This window comes from Thunnus thynnus, chromosome 14 (genome assembly GCF_963924715.1).
Source record: "Thunnus thynnus chromosome 14, fThuThy2.1, whole genome shotgun sequence".
Taxonomy (NCBI): domain Eukaryota; kingdom Metazoa; phylum Chordata; class Actinopteri; order Scombriformes; family Scombridae; genus Thunnus; species Thunnus thynnus.
Window position 1 is genome coordinate 30583555 of NC_089530.1, and position 23127 is coordinate 30606681.

The 23127-nt window shown below is 38.9% G+C and overlaps 1 protein-coding gene across 1 annotated transcript in view; it reads left to right on the plus strand.

The window, feature by feature from the left end:
• The window catches only part of LOC137197494 (NACHT, LRR and PYD domains-containing protein 12-like), a 316885-nt gene that overhangs the window by 20292 nt on the left and 273466 nt on the right, over positions 1 to 23127 (plus strand). The window contains exons 9-11 of the mRNA XM_067610953.1: positions 5361 to 5534; positions 6393 to 6566; positions 7037 to 7210. Coding sequence (XP_067467054.1) covers positions 5361 to 5534; positions 6393 to 6566; positions 7037 to 7210 — 522 coding nt within the window. The remainder of the gene's footprint in view (positions 1 to 5360; positions 5535 to 6392; positions 6567 to 7036; positions 7211 to 23127) is intronic.

Consider the following 23127-nt stretch of genomic DNA (forward strand, 5'->3'; position numbering starts at 1 on the left):
TGTTTCTACTGTAAACTGACATGAAGATGATTCAGTTGTTTAATGTAATATGATAACCTACATTACAACAATATTCTTTTATAATTCTGTTTTGCTTTTTGAGCATTGACTGCATTATTTCTTCGTTTATAGCTTTAATTTTGTAGAAAGAGTGCTTGATTGCTGCCCTGAAATGTTTACTAGTTTCAACCAATATTACAATTTTACAACCAATATTCCAACAGGTTAAGTTGCAGAGGACAGATTGTTTTGTTTGCTTTCAGACATGCACAAGTTAATCTGACAGCATCAGGCAGCAGTGCCTTTAGTTTAACTGTTACTAAATAAACTGTCATATAAAAATAATTTTTTGTCATTTGTCATTTTCACACCTCAAATGTCAGACAAACATGTAGATGATAAAATCTCTTCAGTGAAATATATCCAGTTTGCAGCTGTAAATAAATGTTTAGAACATGCAGGAGATATGAACATAACTATTTGTTGTCATTATTAAATCATGAGCCTGTGCCATGTTTCATGTTACATCTGCTCTTTACAAGAACTAATGATATATGTAAAACAATTGTTGTTTCCACAGACAGAGAGCAGAGTCTCCAGTGTCCAGCCGTCTCTCTATGAAGAGCGACTGGTCCAACAATGAACCTCCAGATTTCAGTAATGAACCTGGACCCTCAGACACAAAGTAAGAGACTGTTTCTACTGTAAACTGACCTGAAGATTCAGTGAGCTGGTTTGATTAAGGATGTAGTGTAGATATGAAGGAAACACAGTGGAAAGAAATAATGAGCTACCTTCCATTCAGCTATCTGTTCAGCTGAACAGATCTTCATGTACATGTTAATCAGAGACAGAGACAGGGCTGTTATTGCTATTAGATTTTCCAGTCAAAAAATCAAAAGTAGTAGTAGGTAACCCAGGGTGATATTTACTAAGGATTTAGTAACAAGTCAAACTGTGTCTGTCCTTACTTCCTAAAGGACTGCACTGGGGCTCTGTGCTGGTAAAATGAAAGAAAAGTGAGTCTTTGGTCTCATGCAATATAGAATGTGTCTTAATGTGTTCCTGTTCAAAGGCACAAAATATGGGAGGAGGTAATGGAAATGTATACAAACAGCCTGCTGCAGCTGATTAATCAGTGCAGACTGACCACTGCAGCAGAGGAAACTGAGTCTGACATTTAACGTTTGGGAAAAGTCAAATCTGTAAAACTGTTGTATCACACTCACACAGGGAGACAGATTATAGCAAAAACAGTGAGAGAGAGAAACAAATGAAAAGATGCATTATGAAGATATTTACCAGAGCTCTCTGTTCAGCACCACAATACAAGTCAAAAGAGTAGTAGTCTGATATTTTTCACAAGTGGACTTTTCTGTTTTTTGTCAGTTGCTTATTTTTTACCAACTTTCATTGTCTCATAATAGCTTAAAGGAGCCCTGTGGAGTTTTCTTGTTAACAAATGAAAGTCATGTTTACATTGACTTACTTACTAAAACACATTGTGTGTCTTAGTGTGGTCTAACAAATGTGTTGAATCCATGTCCCTCCTCATGAAACATTTGCAAAGCCAGTTTTTGAAGCTAGTATTTTAAATCCAGCATTGTTTACATCCATGTTTACTAGCTTGCACTTTTCTTCTTCTTCTCTGCCTTTGCTGGCTCTTTGTTGTGTCTGTCTAATTACTTTTGAACCCTTGAAATTGCAGTATATTTTTTTTTATTTCAAATTGAATGTGCTAAAGCCCAGAACCTGAGGAACAAAAAAATGTGTAACTGTCCAAATGATTCTGCAGACATTGCATCACCTCATACTGGGACCAGTTTGCTTCATCAGGAGATTCCTCCTGTTCCCAGTGTGGAGAAAGATCCGGAACAAGACCTGGACTGCGAACACACAGTAATACCAGCACTGTACAAAGTGAGACTGAAGATCTGTTTGTTGATGTCATCATCTCTGAAAACAGGACAGGTATTTACCCCCTCTATTCTACTGAAAATTAACATAGTGAGACATATTTCTTTTTAATTATACCTTTTTTCTTCTTTTTCAACAGAAAGTGGTCTGCAGGAGGTTTTAGATGAACATAAGATCAGTCTGAGGAAGAGATGTGAAAGTGTGACTGAAGAAAATGATGAAACAGGAAGTGAAACCCTCCTCAACAGGATCTACACTGAGCTCTACATCACAGAGGGACAGAGTGAGGAGGTTAATACCCAACATGAGGTGAGGCAGCTTGAAAAAACTTCCAAGATGAAGACCCTCCATGACACTCCAATCAAGTGCCACGACATCTTTAAAGCCTTACCTGACCAACAGAAACACATCAGAGTCGTTCTGACGAATGGTGTTGCTGGCATTGGAAAAACCTTCTCAGTGCAGAAGTTCACTCTGGACTGGGCAGAGGGCTCGAAAAACCAAGATGTCAGTCTGGTGATTTTGCTTTCATTCAGGGAGCTGAACTTGATCAAAGATGAGCAGTACAGTCTCCTCATGCTGATCCATGTTTTCCATCCAACATTAAAGATGGTCACAGCAGAGAAGCTTGTGGTCTGGAAAGTTTTGTTCATCTTTGACGGCCTGGATGAAAGTAAACTTTCACTGGATTTTAAGAACAAGAATGTCGTGTCTGATGTCACACAGAAGTCATCAGTCAATGTGCTGTTGACAAACCTCTTCAAGGGGAAGCTGCTTCCCTCGGCTCTCATCTGGATAACTTCCCGACCTGCAGCAGCCAATCAGATCCCTCCTACATGTGTTGACAGGGTAACAGAAGTACGAGGCTTCACTGATGTTCAGAAGGGGGAGTACTTCAGGAAGAGATTCAGTGATGAAGAGCTGTGCAGCAGAATCATGTCACACATTAAGACATCCAGGAGCCTCCACATCATGTGTCACATCCCAGTCTTCTGCTCGATTGCTGCTACAGTTCTGGAGCACATGTTGACTACAGACCAGAGAGGAGAGCTGCCCAAGACCCTGACTGACCTGTACTCACACTTCCTGCTGGTTCAGACAAAGAGGAAGAAGCACAAGTATGATGAGGGACATGAGATGAGTCCACAGGAGCTGACAGAGGCTGACAAGGAAGTTCTTCTGAAGCTGGGGAGGCTAGCATTTGAACATCTGGAGAAAGGAAACATCATGTTCTACCAAGAAGACCTGGAGCAGAGTGGTCTTGATGTCACAGAGGCCTCGGTGTTATCAGGAGTTTGTACAGAGATCTTTAGAAGAGAGAGCGTGATCTTCCAGAAAACAGTCTACTGCTTTGTTCATCTGAGCTTTCAGGAGTTTCTGGCTGCAGTCTACATGTACCACTGTTACACCAACAGTAACACAGACTTACTGGAGGACTTCCTGGGAAAAAAACACAATGACTCATCTCTGGATGTCTTCCTGATGGCAGCCATGGAGAAATCTCTCAGAAGTGAAAATGGCCATCTGGACTTGTTTGTTCGCTTCCTTCATGGCCTCTCTCTGGAGTCCAACCAGAGTCTCTTAGAAGGCCTTCTGGGTCAGACAGAGAACAGTCCAGAAATCATCCAGAGAGCCATTAACAACCTGAAGAAGAAGACCCGAATCTCTCCTGACAGAAGCATCAACATCTTCCACTGTCTGATGGAGATGAACGACCGCTCAGTACATCAGGAGATCCAAGAGTTTCTGAAGTCAAAAAACAGATTAGAGAAGAAACTCTCTGTGATCCACTGCTCAGCTCTGGCCTACATGCTGCAGATGTCAGAGGAGGTTCTGGATGAGTTTAACCTGAGAGAGTACAACACATCAGAGGAGGGACGACAGAGACTGATCCCAGCTGTGAGGAACTGCAGAAAGGCTCAGTAAGTCCAGATGTGATTAGCATTGTAAATCAGTGTAGATTAGTAGTATTTCTTCAAATATAAATAATATAATATTCTTATTATTGTTAAAATAGTGCACTAATTGTTTAGAGCTGAAATTATATGTCAGTGATAGTAAGTCTCAGATGTTCTTTAGTTGGTTAAAATGTGAGTGCAAATAATGTTGATTTTTTAGTTGGTTGTGTGTATAACTGTTAAATTAATGAACACAGTTATTCTATTCATTTCTAGTAACTATTGGATTTTACAGTTTTTTCTTCTTGGGTGATGGAGGCATCATTCACACCTGGTAAAAGAAATGAAGAACTATAGAGAGTGTGGTTGAATTTTCATTACAGCAGCATTGTATGACAACATATATCAGTATTTTACAGTTATCAGTGAATGCAATAAAGTTATTATTATTATATTATTATATGAGCAGGTTCTGCAAATCATATATAATTAAACAGACACTGTATTTATCACTATGTTTAAGAGTTTAAAATAAGATCTGTATCATTTTCCAAAGGTGATTTCTGAACCAGAGAGAATTGCTTTCATCATCATCTTTTTCTTAATGGTTTCTGAGCCATTTCATAGTGAGCACAGGGGATCAGCAAATCAGTGAATTAATTCCGTAATGTCCATTATACAACAATATCTAATGTTTGCTAACATTAGCCTCCGTAAACTACTGGTCATACAAGACAAACCCCCTGAGTGTGTTGAATTGAGCAATGGTGCATTTTATTTCTCAGAAATTCAACTTTTTATTTTAAAGAGGGAAATTGTGTTACATAGTCTTGTTCTTAAGTTTTTCTTATATGCTGTTGGTCACAGAAAGAAACTCTCAGGTGTTTCTCTCTTGTTAGTGTAGAGAAGAGTAGTAGCAGGAAATGCACAGAGGTCTGATGAATAAATAAGAGCAGAATAGGAGAATTCAGACTGTTTCAAGAGATCTTATACACATTACAGGTCAATATTATATTTTAATGCTGATACCCTGATAACATCTTTCTGATGACATTATGTTGAAAATAATTCAACCTTTTTGGTTTGTTAATTGTGTTTGTGTGCTGAATCAGTTTTCCAGATTCTCAGAAAGTAATGTTGACAACTGAACATCATGCAATCATCTGTCATGCACATCTAAACATTTAATTACATTAATATTTAATTATGTACAGGTCTAATATTGTCAAGCCATTTGTTTCATTATAACCACAGTGTCCACTGTTTAATTCCAGCAGCTGACCATTGTTGCATGTCATTCCCTGTCTCTCTCTCTGTCTCCTCTTGTTTCCTGTTATCTCTCAAATGTTGCTTTCCATTAAAGGAAAAAAATGCCCCAGAAAAAATATTTAAAAAATTAAAAAAAGATTAGCTGAACCACTGATATGAAGAGCAAATGTTAATCAAAATAAGGAATGTTAAACTATTTCATCATCAAATGCATGAAGTAAATATAGAGTGTCCTCTGTCATGATAACATATGTTGTAATATATGTTTCATGACAGACTTTCTGGCTGTGGACTCTCAGCAACTCACTGTGAAGTTGTGGCCTCAGCTCTGAAGTCCAGCCCCTCCCATCTGAGAGTGCTGGATCTAAGTCTCAACAAGCTGCAGGATTTAGGAGTAAAGCGTCTGTGTGCTGGACTGGAGAGTCCAAACTGTAGACTGGAGACTCTGAGGTCAGTTCACTGGCAATAGCTTTGGTAGTTTTTTCTATGTATTCAATTCAAATCCTTTACTGAAGTTTCAAATGTTTGGTTCGTACATTTTTGGGATTTGCCCAAGCGCAAATCTGTAAATTTTTTCTTCAGGACTTTCAAACCCACAGTCTTGTTCTGTGTAAAAAATACTTCCAAAGTTTAAACTAATGTGAAGCTTCAGCAGTCTGAGTTACACATATCATGTAAGTATCTTTGTGTTTCTTCAGTGTTTCCTTGCTGAGCTGCAGTGGAGGGATTGTAACTCAGAGGGAATTTTGTTCTAAATAGTCTGTAACTTTGAGTCAGACAAATCAAGCGGGAATCTACCAGACTTTCAAAGCCTTGTGTTAGCTTCAGCTGAACTTATGAACTCATTTTCCACAGTGCAGCTGTGTTAAGAAGAGACCACTTCACAGTCAGTATAGACAGGAGGAATGATTACTGCCACCTATAACATGTTTTAATTACACATACCTACTAAACTACCAAATACAGGGAGACGGAGGTCGTGTAATAAATAATGAAAAGGTTTAGTTAGTCCAAAATGTCTGATTTCATATTGATCCTCTAATTACAGACTTGACTGAGTTCAGCAGCATTTTATGAACCAGTGTTGACATGAATATGTGTCTGAATGTTGTGGTGACATTTGGATGATGTCTGTAAAAGGCTGACATTATGATGATCCACAATAACACAATGACAAAGTCACTGTACTCATTTTAGAGAACAGCTCATTGATGAGGACATAGTAATGTTGAACTACACTTTCAAACAAGAACACAGCTGGTTGGATTATAAATTGATTTTTATCTACATCATTTATTCTTTATTCAGATTGTGGGGCTGCAGTTTGTCAGAGATCAGCTGTGCTTCTCTGGTCTCAGCTCTGAATTCCAACCCCTCCCATCTGAGACAGCTTCATCTGAGAGACAACAAGCTTCAGGATTCAGGAGTGAAGCTGCTGTGTGATTTTCTGGAGAATCCACAATGTAGACTGGTGACTCTGGGGTCAGTTCACTGACTGTCTGTTACTACTGTTGATCTTAATGTTTATAAACCCGAACCTAATTCATGTACATACATAACTTACATCCACAAAGTTAATTTTCTATTTTTCCACACTTTAATCGTTACTGTATAAAGTTTAATCTATAGCTACAAAAGATGACTGATTCTTAAAGAAGTTGTAGAAAATGTTGAAGGGACACAGACAGATGACTGCAGGTATTTAAAGTATTTTCTATGAATCAGTGTTGACATGAATATGTGTCTGAGTGTTGTGGTGACATTTGGATAATGTCTGTAGAAGGCTGACATTATAATGAACCACATTAACACAATGACAGAGTGACTCTACTCAATTTATAGAAGAGCTCATTGATGAGGATATAATAATGTTGAACTGCACATTTTAAACCTGCACATATCCGATTTGATTATTAATGGATTTTCATCTACATAATTTATTCTTTATTCAGAATCAGGTTCTGCAGCTTGTCAAAGATCAGCTGTGCTTCTCTAGCCTCAGCTCTGAAGTCCAACCCCTCCCATCTGATAGAGTTGGATCTTAGAGACAACAACCTGCAGGATTCAGACATGAAGCTGCTGTCTGATCTTCAGGAGAGTCCACACTGTAGACTGGAGACTCTGAGGTCAGTAGAGAGTTGGAGTCAGTCTGTACTGGTTTCAGCAGTCTTCTATTAAACACAGTAGATATCAAAGGAAAGATCCATTATTTCTTGTTGAGCCTTCAACCATCTCAGTAGCTGCTTTCCTCAGTGAAGCTGTGAGAGGAGAATGGTGACAGGCTTTAGGATTGGACAGAAAGACAGAGAGACAGAGAGAGAGAGAGAGAGAGAGAGAGAGAGAGAGAGAGAGGGAGAGAGAGAGAGAGAGAGGGAGATAGAGAGAGAGAAAACAGTTAGCCAATCAGATCAGCCAGAAGCTTGTTGTGATCATGCGTTTGAGTTGATGTGAAGATGACTGTTGTTGTTGTGTACATGTCTGCAGGAAATGAAGATATATTACAGCTGGCAGCCTTACAAGATTTATAGAGACAGTGTTCATCATCATCAAACTGTTATACCATCAAATCTGATCTGAAAGTGTTTGTTCTCTCATTTCAACACTAAAGAATTGATCATTTCATCTTTGTCACAGCTCTAAGATCAGTCTGACTGCAGCCTGCAAATCACTGGCTCTGATTTCACAGAACCATCATTACATTTAGCAACCATGTGGTCTGTATATAGACCAGATCCTCTGCTGAAGTCCAGGAATTACAGTAGGTGCTTAACTGAGAGCTCTGACTGATTGTCATATGATGACTGAACAGCATGAAATATCTTCAAATCCTACAGAGTCTCTGTGGCTTTTACACTTTTTTAACAGTTCACATGTATCAACAATCCTGTTCAGTCCAAAAATGGAACAGCTGTGCAGCGTAGCCAGCTTCCTTTCATCTCTCATGTTAAAGTGTTAGAGTGAATACACTGAGCTCCAAGCTAACAGACCTGCAGAGACTTTTGGTATCAAGTCTGTTTACTCTGCAGACTTCACTGAAGTGCACAGAAGAAATAAACTGCTAAAAGTCATCAACACATCATTACTGCAGAAACAGAGACATTCACTCATCAGTTTACTGATGGATTTACTGTAGTCCCTGCTGCTCTTTATACTGGATTTGCTGCATCACTGACTGACAGCTGATGAAGTGAGTCTCAGTACACACTGATAAATGACCTCTGTTGTTTCTTCTTGTCTCATCAGCTGGAAGTGATGATCTCTGTAAGAGTGTGAGTGCACATCCAGGGGTGTGTGTTTAGAGAGGATGATCCATCCTGATGATCCATCTGGACTGGAGTCTGGATCTGGATTTTGTCATCTTCACTTAAGTCTCTTAACTGGCTGCAAACTGAACAGTTATCTCTGGATTTTGTTGAACTCAGCACTTTACAAATTTGTTATATATGATCTGTTTGAAGCAGAAAAGATAAAAAAAAAAAACAGGTGCTATGAGTCAGACTCTGATTTTAGGCCCATATTTATCAAGTGTCACAGAATCGCACTGAGAGTTAGAAAGGACTAAAACTAATTTATGAAGCAGAAGAGAATTTACTGACTTTCAGCAGGAGAAGGATTACTCCTGGGAGAGAGTGAGACGTCGCTGTTTTACCACAGTCAGAGCAGCAAAGTAGAAATAATGACGACGTGTTGTGGTTTTCTAAGTCTCAGCTGGAAATATTAAACACTGGTAATTTTGAATTTAAAATTCATTATAAGATGATATTTACAAACTGTAAAGAAAGCCTGACAAATAAATGTAACTTATATGCTGATTAAGATAACAGGTAATTAGACTCAGCTGTGTGAAATGATCTTGGTTCAGCCACATGGTTTCATAGCCTGTAATAGTGCTGCATCTTGCACATATTGCACAGGCACATGAAACCCTCTCCATGAAGAACATCTTCTCTTCCACTGTCCAGTTCCTCTTTCTACTACACCCCAAGTTAACTTCTGTTCTCTACATGAAGATAAATACACCGTAACAATAGAAACATATATTGTTAATGTGACCTCTTTTGTTTCTTCTTCTCTCATCAGATAGATGTGATGATCTCTGTAAGAGCGTGAGTGAACGCTCTTATAGTGTGTGTTACCAGGCTAGCTAGCTAGCTTTTATATGCTCAAGATGAACAGTTTATATCTCAAAATGACATTTAACGAGTCATTTGCATCAGGCTGTAAGTAAACACTGGTCAGCCAATCAGATGGCTTTAAAAATAACTACATAATTTAAACTTGTAGGTGAGATCATGTGATCCAGCTGTGTGATCCAGCCCGATCCAATCACATCCTTTACATCTTTTTTCTACATTAGTGCAGAATCTTGCATGTATTGTACAACACTGCACATAGCAATAATGATGCAAAGGGACTGTGGGCACAACTTGATTAAAAACATGAAATTTATCCTTTCCACTGTCCAACTCATCTCCAGCTAAACCTCCTTTTGACTTATGTGTCCTTACAGCTCTTTTAAATATATCTCTGCCATCAGCAGTTTAAAACAAATGATAAATAAATAAATAAAGCCACGATTTGCATGAATGCAGCTTGTTTTTCTATAACTTCACACTGAGTGGTGGGAAATGAATTATCAGCACAGATAAATATGGGTCCTTGTCTTTGCTATGAGGTCTCTGGACCAACCTGTTTGAGGAACTCAGTCTGATAAGTCATTATCTTCCTTTAAATCACCTCTTCAAACTAATTTTTATCCACTGATTTATCCAATTATTTTTGTTTTATATGCTGTACATCTTAAATGTGAATCTTATGTCTGTTTTACTGGTTTATTTTCTTCCTGTATGTTTGTGTTAGTTTTGTGTAAAGCATTCTGTAACATTGGTTTTGAGAAGTTTTATACACTTCTGAAGGGAGGGTGACTAAAAGACTTTAGCTTATGCTAGCTTAGCAACTGGAATTCATTAATTGGAAGTGAATCAACTGAACACTGTCTTTATTTGACCTATAAATTATTACTAAAGTACTTGGTTCTTTCTTGGAAATTTACTAACTTTAGATTGTCTGTGTTTTCTTTATTCCCTCACTTTATTGCTGAAATCAGATGTAATATACAAACAAAGAAACAGCAAAACCACCAAGTGACGATACAAGAAAACAGCAATGCATACAGACTGAACATGCACAACAAGGAGAAACAAATACATGAAAAAAGACATTTTAAAACATGTAGGGAGAGGAGAGCCAAACCACCAAGTGATGATACAAGAAAACAGCAATGCATACAGACTGAACACACACAACAAGGAGAAACAAATACATGAAAAAAGACATTTTAAAACATGTGGGGAGAGGAGAGATTAAATCTAGTTAGAGATGCCCCTATTAATCATTTTGTCTATGAAATGTCAAAAAATAGAGAAAAATTAAGATTAAGAGGGAAATTGGTTTGCAGTGTGTCCAAAACTTAACATACACAATAAAAGAAACACACACACTAAGAAGAAAAACGCAATCCAAAACATAGTCCACACATGGCACACATCCTTCATAAAATACACTAAACTACTACACACAGCAGCATCCATCAGTGCTCCTGAAGTGCAAAGATTCAATGTGAGAGAAGACACAATGCAGCCCAGAAATATATGAAATACGATATTTTCCACTGTGCAGCACTTACCACATTACTACTGTGAGTAATAGGAGTTTTTTCCTTGTGTGCTGGACATCAGGATTCAGCCCTCATATTGGTGTTGCTGACCCTTTTTTTTAGGAAGTCTTCAGTCTCTCAGGTGTTCCTGTGTTTGTCCAGCAGGAGGAGACGTTGATCTGAACTTCCTTCAACACTGGGCTCAAACACTCACATGTTCTTATATTTATCAGAGCTCAGAGGATCCAAATATACACGAGTCCTCAAAAACTAACATTAGACCACAGTCCTCTTTACTCTTTACTCTGACCTTACTTTAAACTGAACCTGAAAAACTGAAACCAGACCTGCCAGTCCTCACTGAGACCACAACGTCCTTGCCTCCCGTTTGTAGACCATATATATATACAGTATATGTGTATATTAGAGCTGCAGGTAACCATTATTTTTATTATCGACAAATCTATTGATTATTTTCTGGATTAATCGATGAGTTGTTTGGTCTATAAAATGTCAGAAAATGGTGAAAAATGTGGATCAGTGTTTCCCAAAGTCCAAGACGACATCCTCAAACAACACAAAGATATTCAGTTTACTGTCATAGAGGACTAAAGAAACCAGAAAATATTCACATTTAAGGAGCTGGAACCAAAGAATTTTAGTATTATTTCTTATAAAATGACTCAAAACAATTAATCAATTACCAATTAGTTGGCAATTAATAAAAGGCAAACGAAAAAAGCGATTAGACAGTACTGCATCTGTCAAATGTAAAGGTTAGATTTTTATACAGGGATTAGTAAATGATTTGCTTGTATGGAGACATGGTGTTGCACTGGACTTAAGTTTGCAAAAATATTAAATCTGCAGTTGATATGAAAAGAGAACAATAGTAAAAAGTCTGTTTTGGTAACAGATATTTAGTTAAGGAGCTAACTTGTGGTCCCTGCGTGACCAGGGACTGTTTGGATAGCTTGACTGCTGATGCATTCCCACTGTGTGTCGTTTGTTCACAATTACTGTAATTAACAGCATACAAGTTAAAGTTGTGCTTCATACTCTGTCAGATTTTTTCAATTCTGACAACATCATGTTGAAAATAATTCAACCTTATTGGTTTGTTAATTGTGTTTGTGTGTTGAATCAGCTTTTCAGATTCTCAGATAAGAAAGTTGACAACTAAACGTCATGGAGTCATCTGTCATGCACATCTAAATATTTAATTACATTAACACTTAATTATTTACTAGTCTAATATTGTCAAGCCATTTGATTCATGTGTGTTTGTCAACAGTCACTAAATTTTGCCGCTTATGGATGTGAACTTGACAGCAGCAGGTAGCAAAGAGACATGATCTTTTTCAACTGTAACTGTTCACTGAGTTGAACCAAGTAAAAATATCCTGGAGTCAAATTAAAAATAGCGGACAGTAAAAAAATTGTTTTATGGTCTCATGCTGACTTTGTGGAGACAGACATGGGATCAGATAACACAGACAGACTATGCACATTATGGATGCCTCAATGTAACTCCATTTTCTCTCCCTTCATCTGCAAGATTAAAGCAAAACAAATATTAAAGGTTTGCAGGTATGAGAGAGAGTGATGAGAATTACTCTTTGATTCAAGCACAGTGAGATACAATTAGCTGAACTGGGGGTGCTCTGGTAGCCTACTGGTTAAGATGCATGTCATATAACCACAATGTCAGTGGTTTGATTCCAGCAGCATTCCCTCTCTCTCTCTCTCCTCTTGTTTCCTGTTATCTCTCAACTGTCACTTTACATTAAAGGAATTAAATGCCCCAGTAAAAAAAAAATGAAAAAATGAAAAAAAGATGAGCTGAATCACTGATGTGAAGAGCAAATGTTAATCAAAATAGGGAATGTCAATCTGTTTTGTTATCAAATGCATGAAGTAAATATAAAGTGTCCTCTTTCATGATAACATATGTTGTCATATATGTGTCATGACAGACTTTCTAGCTCTGGACTGTCAGAGACTCACTATGAAGTTGTGGCCTCAGCTCTGAAGTCCAACCCCTCCCATCTGAGAGAGCTGAATCTCAGTCTCAAGGACCTGGAGGATTCAGCAATGAAGCTTCTGTGTGCTGGACTGGAGAGTCCAAACTGTAAACTGGAGACTCTGGGGTCAGTTCACTGGCTGTAGCTTTGGTAGTCTTTTCTATATATTTAATTCAAATCCATCACTGAAGTTTCAAATGTTTGTCTAATAAATTTTCAGGAATTGCCTTTGCACAAATCTGTAGAATTTACTTTATTTAAAAAAAAAATCCACAGTCTTGTTCTGGGTAAAAATGACTTCCAAAGTTTAAACTAATATGAGGCTTCAGCAGTCTGAGTTACACATATCAAGTAAGTATCTTTGTGTTTCTTCAGTGTTTCCTTGCTGAGCTGCAGTGGAGGGATCGTAACTCAAAGTGGGAATTTTGTACTAAATAGTCTAACTTTGAGTCAGACAAATCAACTGGGTGTCTACCAGACTGTCAAAGCCTCATATTAGCTTCAGCTGAACTTATGAACTCATTTCCTACGGTGTAGCTGTGTTAGGAAGAAACCACTTCACAGTCAGTATGAACAAGAGGAATGATTACTGCCACCAATAACATGTTTTAATGACACATACCTATTAAACTACCAAATACAGGAAGAAGGTCATGTAATAAATAATGAACAGATTTAGTCCAACATGTCTGATTTCAAATTGATCCTCTAATTACAGACTTGACTGAGTTCAGCAGCATTTTATGAATCAGTGTTGACATGAATATGTGTCTGAATGTTGTGGTGACATTTGGATGACAAAGTCACTCTACTCATTTTGGAGAACAGCTCATTGATGAGGAGATAGTAATGTTGAACTACACATTTAAAACCTGAACACATCAGATTGGATTATGCTAGATTTTTATCATCATCATTTATTCTTTATTCAGATTGTTTAGCTGCAATGATTTGTCAGAGATCAGCTGTGCTTCACTGGCCTCAGCTCTGAAGTCCAACCCCTCCCATCTGAGACAGCTGCATGTGGACTACAGCAAGCTTCGGGATTCAGGATTGAAGCAGCTGTGTGATTTTCTGGAAAGTCCACAATGTAGACTGGAGACTCTGGGGTCAGTTCAAGATTCAATGATTCAAGATTCCTTTTATTGTCATTCAGCAAAAACATCAGTGATGCAAAGCAGAATGAAATTACGAGCATGGTACCATTTAAAAACACAGATAAAAAACAGTATATAAAAATAAGAGTGGTCTGTAAATATATATTAAAAAAAGAATAAATAAATAGTTTTTGCACACATGATTGTGTTATATTGCACATAGATAAATAGATAATATTGCACATTTGCATAACACAGACAAAAAAAACACAAAAGCACAGTCAGCAGTGTGTTATTTTGTTAAACAGTCTGATAGCAGCCGGGTAGAAGCTTTTACTGAACCTGACAGTGCTGCTACACAGGATGCTGTACCTCTTGCCTGAAGGAGAACAGTTTATAGCAGGGGTGAGTGGAGTCTCTCAGGATGCTGGTTGCTTTAGCCAGTAGGTGTTTCTGGGCCAGATCCTCTATAGGTGACAGTGTGACCCCAATAGTCCTCCCTGCTGTCCTCACCACTCTCTTCAGTGCCTTTCTGTCTGAGGTGTTAGAGTTCTCATGCCAGAGAGAGATGCTGCTGGTCAAAACACTCTCAATGGTGCCCTGGTTGCCGTTGAGATGAGCCCTCTTCAGCCTCTGCAGGAAATGTAGATGCTGGTGAGCGTTTTCCACCAGAGAGGAGGTGTGCAGGGACCAGGTCAGTTTATTGGCCACATGAACCCCCAGGAACTGAGTGTTCTGTACAGTCTCCACAGCAGTTCCATTGATGAGGATCGGGGTGTGCATGAGCTGTTTCCTCCTGAAGTCAATCACCATCTCCTTGGTTTTTTTGACGTTCAGTACAAGGTTGTTGTTCCTGCACCAGTCTGGAAAGAGCTTCACCTCCTCCCTGTAAGTGTTCTCCTAGTTGTTCTGGATCAAGCCTACCACTGTCGTGTCAACCGTGTACTTAATGATGTGATTCATACTCCACTTTGCGCAACAGTCGTGAATCATAAGGGTGAACAGTAAGAGGCTCAGGGCACATCCCTGTGGAGATCCGGTGCTCAGTGAGATGATGGATGAAGTGTTATTGCCTACTCGTACAAATCGAGGCCTGTCTGAGAGAAAGTCCAAGATCCAGTTGCACAGTGGAGTGTTTAGTCCAAGTGCCCCAGTTTGTTCACCAGATGCTGGGGGATTATGGTATTGAATGCTGAGCTAAAATCGACAAACAACATCCGTACATGTGTGTTCTTTTTCTCCAGGTGTTCCAGGCTCAGATGAAGTGCAGTGGATAGAGCATCCTCAGTGGAACGATCTGGGGGTGGGTCGAGTGAGGGGGGAAGGACAGATGTGATCCTTGACTAGCCTTTCAAAGCACTTCATTATTATGAGAGTGAGTGCTAACGGTCGCTAGTCATTTAGACTAGTGACTGTGGGTTTTTTGGAACTGGGATGATGGCTGAGCTTTTGAAGCATGATGGTTCAGCGGTTTGACTCAGAGAGATGTTAAATATGTCTGTTATGACATGAATCAGCTGATCCGCACACCCCTTGAGCACGCACCCTGGTATCATGTCAGGACCTGCAGCTTTCTTTGGGTTGATCGTTCTCAGGGTCCATTGGACATCAGCTGGGTCCACATGTAGCACCTGGTTGTCGTGGTGTGGAGTGGCTTTCACTGCTGGTGTTATTAAGTGCTTCAAACCTGCCAAAATAATTATTTCGACGGTTTAGGAAGTCAGTGCTATCATCACAGTCCTGGGGGGCAGACCTGTAATTTGTAACAGATTGGATACCCTGCCACAGTCTCTTAGTGTCTCTTTGGTCTTGAAAATGACTCTGATCTCGCCAGATTTAAAAGCTGAATTTCTTGCTTTCAGCAGGGCTTGAACCTCAGTGGTCATTCATGGTTTCTGATTTGCCCGGGCTGTGATGGTTTTTGTGACACTGACATCCTCCATACATTTTTGAATGTATCCTCAGCCTCAGTGTACTCACCAACATCTGTGATCTGATCTTTGGTGGCAGCCTCTCTGAAGACAGGCCAGTCAGTACAGTCAAAACAGTCCTGTAATGCTGACATGGCTCCCTCTGGCCAGACCCTCACCTGTTTTGAAGAGGGCTTTGTTCTGATCAGCAGTGGTCTATATGCTGGTGTAAGCATCACAGCGATGTGGTCAGATGAGCCAAGGTGGGGACAGTGTACAGCTGTGAATGCTCCTTTGATGTTGGTATAAGCATGATCCAGTAAGTTGGCTCCCCTTATCGCAAAGCCCACATGTCGGTAAAAGAGAGGGAGAACTTTCTTCATGTTTGCCTGGTTAAAGTCCCCAGCAACAATGAATACTCCCTCAGGGTGAGTGGTTTGCTGATCATTTATGGAGCTGTAGAGGATGTTTAAGGCCGCCTTTGTGTCTGCATCCAGAGGTATGTAAACAGCAGTTATGACTATGACAGAGAACTCCCTAGATAAAAGGGATGGCATTTAACTATCTACTATTTAACTGTCAAAAACTCAATATCCGGGGAACGATGTAAATAAATCCCGTATGCATTCCTGCACCATCTGTTACTGATGTAAATGCTTCTGCTTATGCATACACCACCTCCGCTTCCTCTAAAAGCGGTTAGCACTGGTGGTAGGTGCTGGTGCTTTGCAGGCCTCACCTGCTGAATGTAGCAAGCCAAGGTCTCTTTAGTAAATTTAATAAATTAGTAAGTGTTTGGGTCAAGAGTTTGTGTTTCACTGACCATATGCAGTAACAGCATGCTTTGATGGTTGTAAATCAGTCTCTCCATGCATTTCCGGCCACTAACGAATTCATTATTGGTGTTTTTATTGTGAGCCAATTCAGCCGCTGCTGACATGGGCGCCGCCATCTTGCCTGCTAGATCTTGTTCACTTTGCGTATTCACTGACTGTCTGTTACTATTGTTGATCTTAATGTTTAACAACGGAACTTCATTTATGTACATACATAACTTGCATCCATGAAGTTAATTTTCTTTTTTCCATATTTAAATTTTTACTGTGCAAAGTTTCATCTGTAGTTATGAAAGAAGACTCATTCTTAAAGAAACTGTAGAAAATGTCCACTGTTAGTTGTTAAAGTAAATTCATGTTTATAATTTTTGGTAAAGAGTCACATTTGTGTACAGAAGATCCTCTCAACTAATATCAAGTTTACTTCATCATATCTCCTTACTAAACATAGCACAAAAAGTAAGGAAATTTGTGTTTGGTAGATTATTTCTTTGTTGTAACAATGCTTCTTGGCAATAAATCTTACACTGTTGGAAAGCCTGTTTATTTCCCTTTTAAATGGTGCCACATTTGTAAGGAACATGCATTTGTGGGATGAGGAGCAGAGCTGAGTATGTGGCTTGTGCCGATGAAACATTTGCCAAATCTTCTCTGCCAATGCCAAACAGCTTATTTTGCTGTTGCTATTGACTCTTGTTTTGAGCTTCTGGTACCCCCAGGTGCTGCCAGGAGGCATGCCATGACTGCCCTTCACTGTCAGGCCCATTTGCGCTGGTGTAGGCAACGCATGCACTGGAACCTGATTATGTGGAGGAACGTTATCTTCAACGATGAGTCCAGATTCTTCCTACGGCAGTTGGATCATAGGGTCAAAGTGTGGAGAAGAGGCGGGGAACACTATACTGGTTGCTTCAACGATAGAGTAACATCTTTTGGTGGAGGCAGTGTGATGGTGGTCTCTCTCACTGGAAAAACGAGGCTTGTCGTCATTGGAGGCAATCTCAATGCAGAGAGATATCGAGATGAGATTCTGCAACCAGTGGCAATCCCATATCTCCACAGTCTGGGACCGAACTCTATCCTCCAAGATGACAATGTTCACCCCCACAGAGCAGGGTTTATCAGAGACTACCTCCAGAATTTGGGAGTGTAGAGGATGGAACGGCCTGCCAGCAGTCCTGACCTCAACCCCATTGAACACTTGTGGGATCAGCTTGGGCATGCTGTTCATGCCAGAGTGACCAACACAACCATGTTGGCTGACTTGCGACAAATGCTGGTTGAAGAATGGGATGCCATCCCACAGCAGTGTGTGACCAGGCTGGTGACCAGCATGAGGAGGAGGTGCCAGGCTGTTGCGGCTGTATACGGTTCTTCCACATGCTACTGAGGCTCCTGTTTGTTAAATGAATAAATTGCTAAATTGCTGATATGTCTTGTTTCTTCAAACTTCAATCGTCAAATCCACCAAACACCAAACAAGAGTCAATGGCAGAATAAGCTGTTTGGCATTGGCAGAGAAGACTTGGCAAATTTTTCATGGGTGCAACCCACATACTCAGCTCTGCTGCTCATCCCCCAAATGCATGTTCCTTACAAACCATTTAAAAGGGAAATAAACAGGCTTTGCAAGATTTATTGCCAAGAAGCATTGTTACAACAAAGAAATAATCTACCAAACACAAATTTCCTTACTTTTTGTGATATGTTTATATTCTTTAATATGTTTTAATGAATAATGTCTGATCACTATATTGACACACACACACACACACACACACACACTGAGAGACACAGAGAGGTCAATGCGGGTGTTTAAAGCATTTTTCATGAGTCAGTGTTGACATGAATATGTGTCTGAATGTTGTTGTGACATTTGGATGATGTCTGTAGAAAGCTGACATTATGATGATCCACAATAACACAATGACAAAGTCACTGCTCATTTTAGAGAAAAGCTGATTGATGAGGGCATAGTAATGTTGAACTACACATTTAAAACCTGAACACATCTGATTGGATTATAAATGGATTTTTTTTACCTATATCATTTATTCTTTATTCAGATTGAGTCACTGCAGTTTGTCAGAGATCAGCTGTGCTTCTCTGGCCTCAGCTCTGAAGTCCAATCCTTCCCATCTGAGAATGCTGGAACTGGAGGGAAACATGCTTCTGGATTCAGGATTGAAGCTGCTGTGTGATTTTCCGGAGATTCCACACTGTAGACTGGAGGTTCTGAGGTCAGTTCACTGACTGTCTGTTACTATTGTTGATCTTAATGTTTAACAAATGCACCTAATTTATGTAGATACATAACTTACATCCATCAAGTTAGTTTTCTTTTTTCCGTATTTTAATTTTTACTGTACAAAGTTTAATCTGTAGTTATAAAAGATGACTGCTTCTTAAAGAAACTGTAGAAAATGTCCACTGTCAGTTGTTAAAGTAAATTAATGTTTATAATTTTTGATAGAGTCACACCTGTATACAGAAGATCCTCTCAACTAATATCTGTTTTAAATTGATCAAGTTTACTTGTTGAAGGAGAAATATTTCTTTATTATGTTCTTTAATGTGTTTAAATTAATAATTTCTTATCATTGATATTGATCCGAGAGAGAGAGAGAGAGAGAGAGAGACAGAGAGACAGAGAGAGAGCAATGCAGATGTTTAAAGTATTTTTTTATGTGTCTGAATGCATGTGGTGACATTTGGATGATGTCTGTAGAAGGCTGACATCATGATGTGATCCACAATATCACAAGGGCATAGTAATGTTGAACTACACATTTAAAACCAAAACACATCTGATTGAATTATAAATGGATTTTTATCTACATCATTTATTCTTTATTCAGATTGAGTTACTGCAGTTTGTCAGAGAACAGCTGTGCTTCTCTGGCCTCAGCTCTGAAGTCCAACCCCTCCCATCTGAGAGAGCTTCATCTGACAGGAAACAACCTGAAGAATTCAGATGTGAAGCTGCTGTCTGATCTTAGGAAGAGTCGACACTGTAGACTGAAGAAACTGAGGTCAGTAGAGAGTTGGAGTCAGTCTGTGCTGGTTCCCGCAGTCTTGTATTAAACACAGTTAGTATCAAAGCAAAGACCCAGTATTTCCTGATTAACCCTCCAACCTTCTCAGTGGCTGTTTCCTTAGTGAAGCTGTGAGAGGAGAATGGTGACAGGATTCAGGATTGGACAGAAAGACAGACACAGAGAGAGTACAGTCAGCCAATCAGATCAGCCAGAAACTTGTTGTGATCATGTGTTTTAGTTGATGTGAAGACGACTGTTGTTGTATTCATGTCTACAAGAAATAAAGCTGGATTACAGCTGACAGCCTTACAAAATGTATAGAGACATTGGTCTTCATCATCAAATTGTCATACCATCAAATCTGATCTGAAAGTGTTTGTTCTCTCATTTCAACACTAAATAACTGCTCAGTTCATTTTTGTCAGAGCTCTAAGATCAATCTGACTGCAGCCTGCAAATCACTGGCGTTTAGTAACCATGTGGTCTGTATACAGACCAGAACCTCGGCTGAAGTCCAGGAATCACAGCAGGTGTTTAGCTGAGAGTTCTGACTGATTTTCATGTGATGATTTAACAGCAGGAAAGATCATCAAATCCCACAGAGACTGTGTTGCTTTTAAACTTTTCTAACAATTCACATGTATCAACAGTAAATCCATCAGTAAACTGATAAATGAATGTTTCTGTTTCTGCACCAATGATGTGTTCATGACTCTGAGCAGTTTATTTCCTCTGTGTACTTCAGTTAAATCTGCAGAGTAAACAGACTTGACAACAAAAGTCCCTGCAGGTCTCTGAGCTTAGAGCTCAGTGTGTTCAGTCCAACACGTTAACATGAGAACTCATAGTAGCTGGCTACGCTGCACAACTGTTCCACTTCTGGTCTGAACAGGACTGAAGTCCCTGCTGCTCTTTATACTGGATGTGCTGCATCACTGACTAACAGTCGATGAAGTGAGTCTCACTAAACATTGATTTATGACCTCTGTTGTTTCTTCCTCTCTCATCAGATGGTGATGATGCCTGTCAGAGTGTGAGTGAACATCCAGGAGTGTGTGTTGAGAGAGGATCAGCTGTATCCTGATGATCAATCTGGACCGGAGTCTGGATCTGGATTTTGTCATCTTCACTTAAGTCTCTTAACTGACTACAAACTGAACAGTTATCTCTGGATTTTGTTGAATTAGCACTTTACAGATTTGTTATACATGAGCTGTTTGATGCAGAAAAGATTAAAAACAGGTGTTATAAGTCAGACTCTGACCCTGGGCCCACATTTATCAAGCATCTCAGAATCACACTGAGAGTTAACAAGGACTAAAACTAATTTATGAAGCAGGAGAGAATTTACTGTGACTGTCAGCAGGAGAGGGATTACTCCTGGGAGAGAGTGAGACATTGCTGTTTTACCACAGTCAGAGCAGCAAAGTAGAAATAATGATGACATGTTGTAGTTTTCTCACAGTCTCAGCTAATATTAAACAGTGGTAATATGGTAATTATGTGTATAGGCAGGTAACCAGGCAGGTAATTTACCAAAGTTATGTAACAAAATTATAATGCCAAAATTCATTGTAAGATGATATTTACAGACTATAAAGAAAGCCTGAGAAATAAATGTAGCCTATATGTTAATTAAGATAACAGGTAATTTGACTCAGCTGTGTGAAATGATCTTGGTTCAGCCACATGGTTTCACAGCCTGTAATAGTGCTGCATCTTGCACATATTGCACAGACACATGCTGCAAACCCTCTCCATGAAGAACATGTAACTGAGGACCTTCTTCATGCTCGTTATCTTTACGACATGCATTAAACCAGATCAAAGTTTGACTCATGACGTCCATCATCGTCAGTTTTGACAGAATCATCACTGTTGCACAGCTGCATTTTCCCTGTTACGATAAAGTGTAACATTGTGAGGACGTTCTGTATTTATTTAAACGATGTTCTGTAGAAATATCATGTGTTCTCCTTTGTATCACACACAAAGTCAGTCTCACAAATTATTCTGTTTTTGCTCAAACAATCTTTTAATAAGCTCACTGTCATCAAGCATTTCCAAAAAATCTCTCCTTTCAGGGAATATCTCTGCCTGAACTCCATTTCCTGCAACTCCTAAATATTCACAGAGATAGGAATCATTTACCATGTTTTGAAAGTTGATAAAAGGCTTTTTCTCCTAAAAGTAGAACCAGAGATGCGTCACTCTGATAATTTTTGGCCAGTTAGGAGCAATTTCCTGCTCTGAAAGACTTGATAAATACAGGCCCAGATGTGAGAGTTGTGACAGATTGGATGTCCATAAATTTCATTTAGTTAAATTCTGAAATAATTTATCATTTTTCCAGGTCAAATAATATCTTATTAACAACATCAAGCCTGTGGTGAAAAACTTTTTTTTTTGATTCCAGTCTAAGTTTTGATGATCATATCAGCGCCACGTCCAGTCCTGTTTTCACCTTTAAAACATATTAAAATAATATATATAAAACTAGTACAGAACACTGCTGCTGTCAGACTTTGAACTAAAACCAAGAAAAGAGATCATATTACTCCATTTCTATCATCACTTCACTGGTTACCTGTTTGCTTTGTTTTTCTTCACACTGAGTGGTGGGAAATGAATTAGTGCAAATTATCAGCACAGAGAAATATGGATCCTGGTCTTTGCTGTCAGGGGTCTGGATCAACCTGTTTGAGGAGCTCAGTCTGATAAGGCATTATCTTCCTTTAAATCACTTCTTCAAACTCATTTTTATCCACTGATTTACCAATTATTTTTGTTTTATATGCTATACATCTTAAATTTGAACATGTTATACTGGTTTATTTTCTTCCTGTATCTGTGTGTAAGTTTTGTGTAAAGCATTCTGTAACGTTGGTTTTGAGAAGTTTTATAGACTTCTGAAGGGTGGGTAGTGGGATGATGATGGTGGTAAACAAAGACCACATTCTATCTGCAAAAACATCTGTGGAAATAAATTAACTTCCAGCATTTAATTCTGTGTCAAGCTTCAGCTTCATGTATGTTTCTGTCTTTGTGTATAAATGAGCAATATTTGATTGAATCTGTATTCTTTGTTTTGGATATCTGTGGATCTGTTTTTCTGATCTGTTTTTTTGCCTAACCACTGGACCACCAGGACGCCATCTGAGTTTTTGGTCACACTTTATTTTAAAGGTCCATTATTCTTTCTTATTAATTTCTTGAAAGTTTCCAGGAAAGAATTATATGTGTAATTTGGTCTATTTATAGATTTCCATTTCCACCCGAGTTAATATTTATTCATCAGTCATTTATTATTGGAAACTTTATTCTCATATATGTTGAAATGTGTGTTTTTCTGTAGATGAAATATATTTGCATGTTTGGCTGACCTGCTGTGAACTGACTGAAAGACTTTAGCTCATACTAGCTTAGCAACTGGAATTCATTAATTGGAAGTGCACCAATTGAACACTGTCTTTATTTGACCT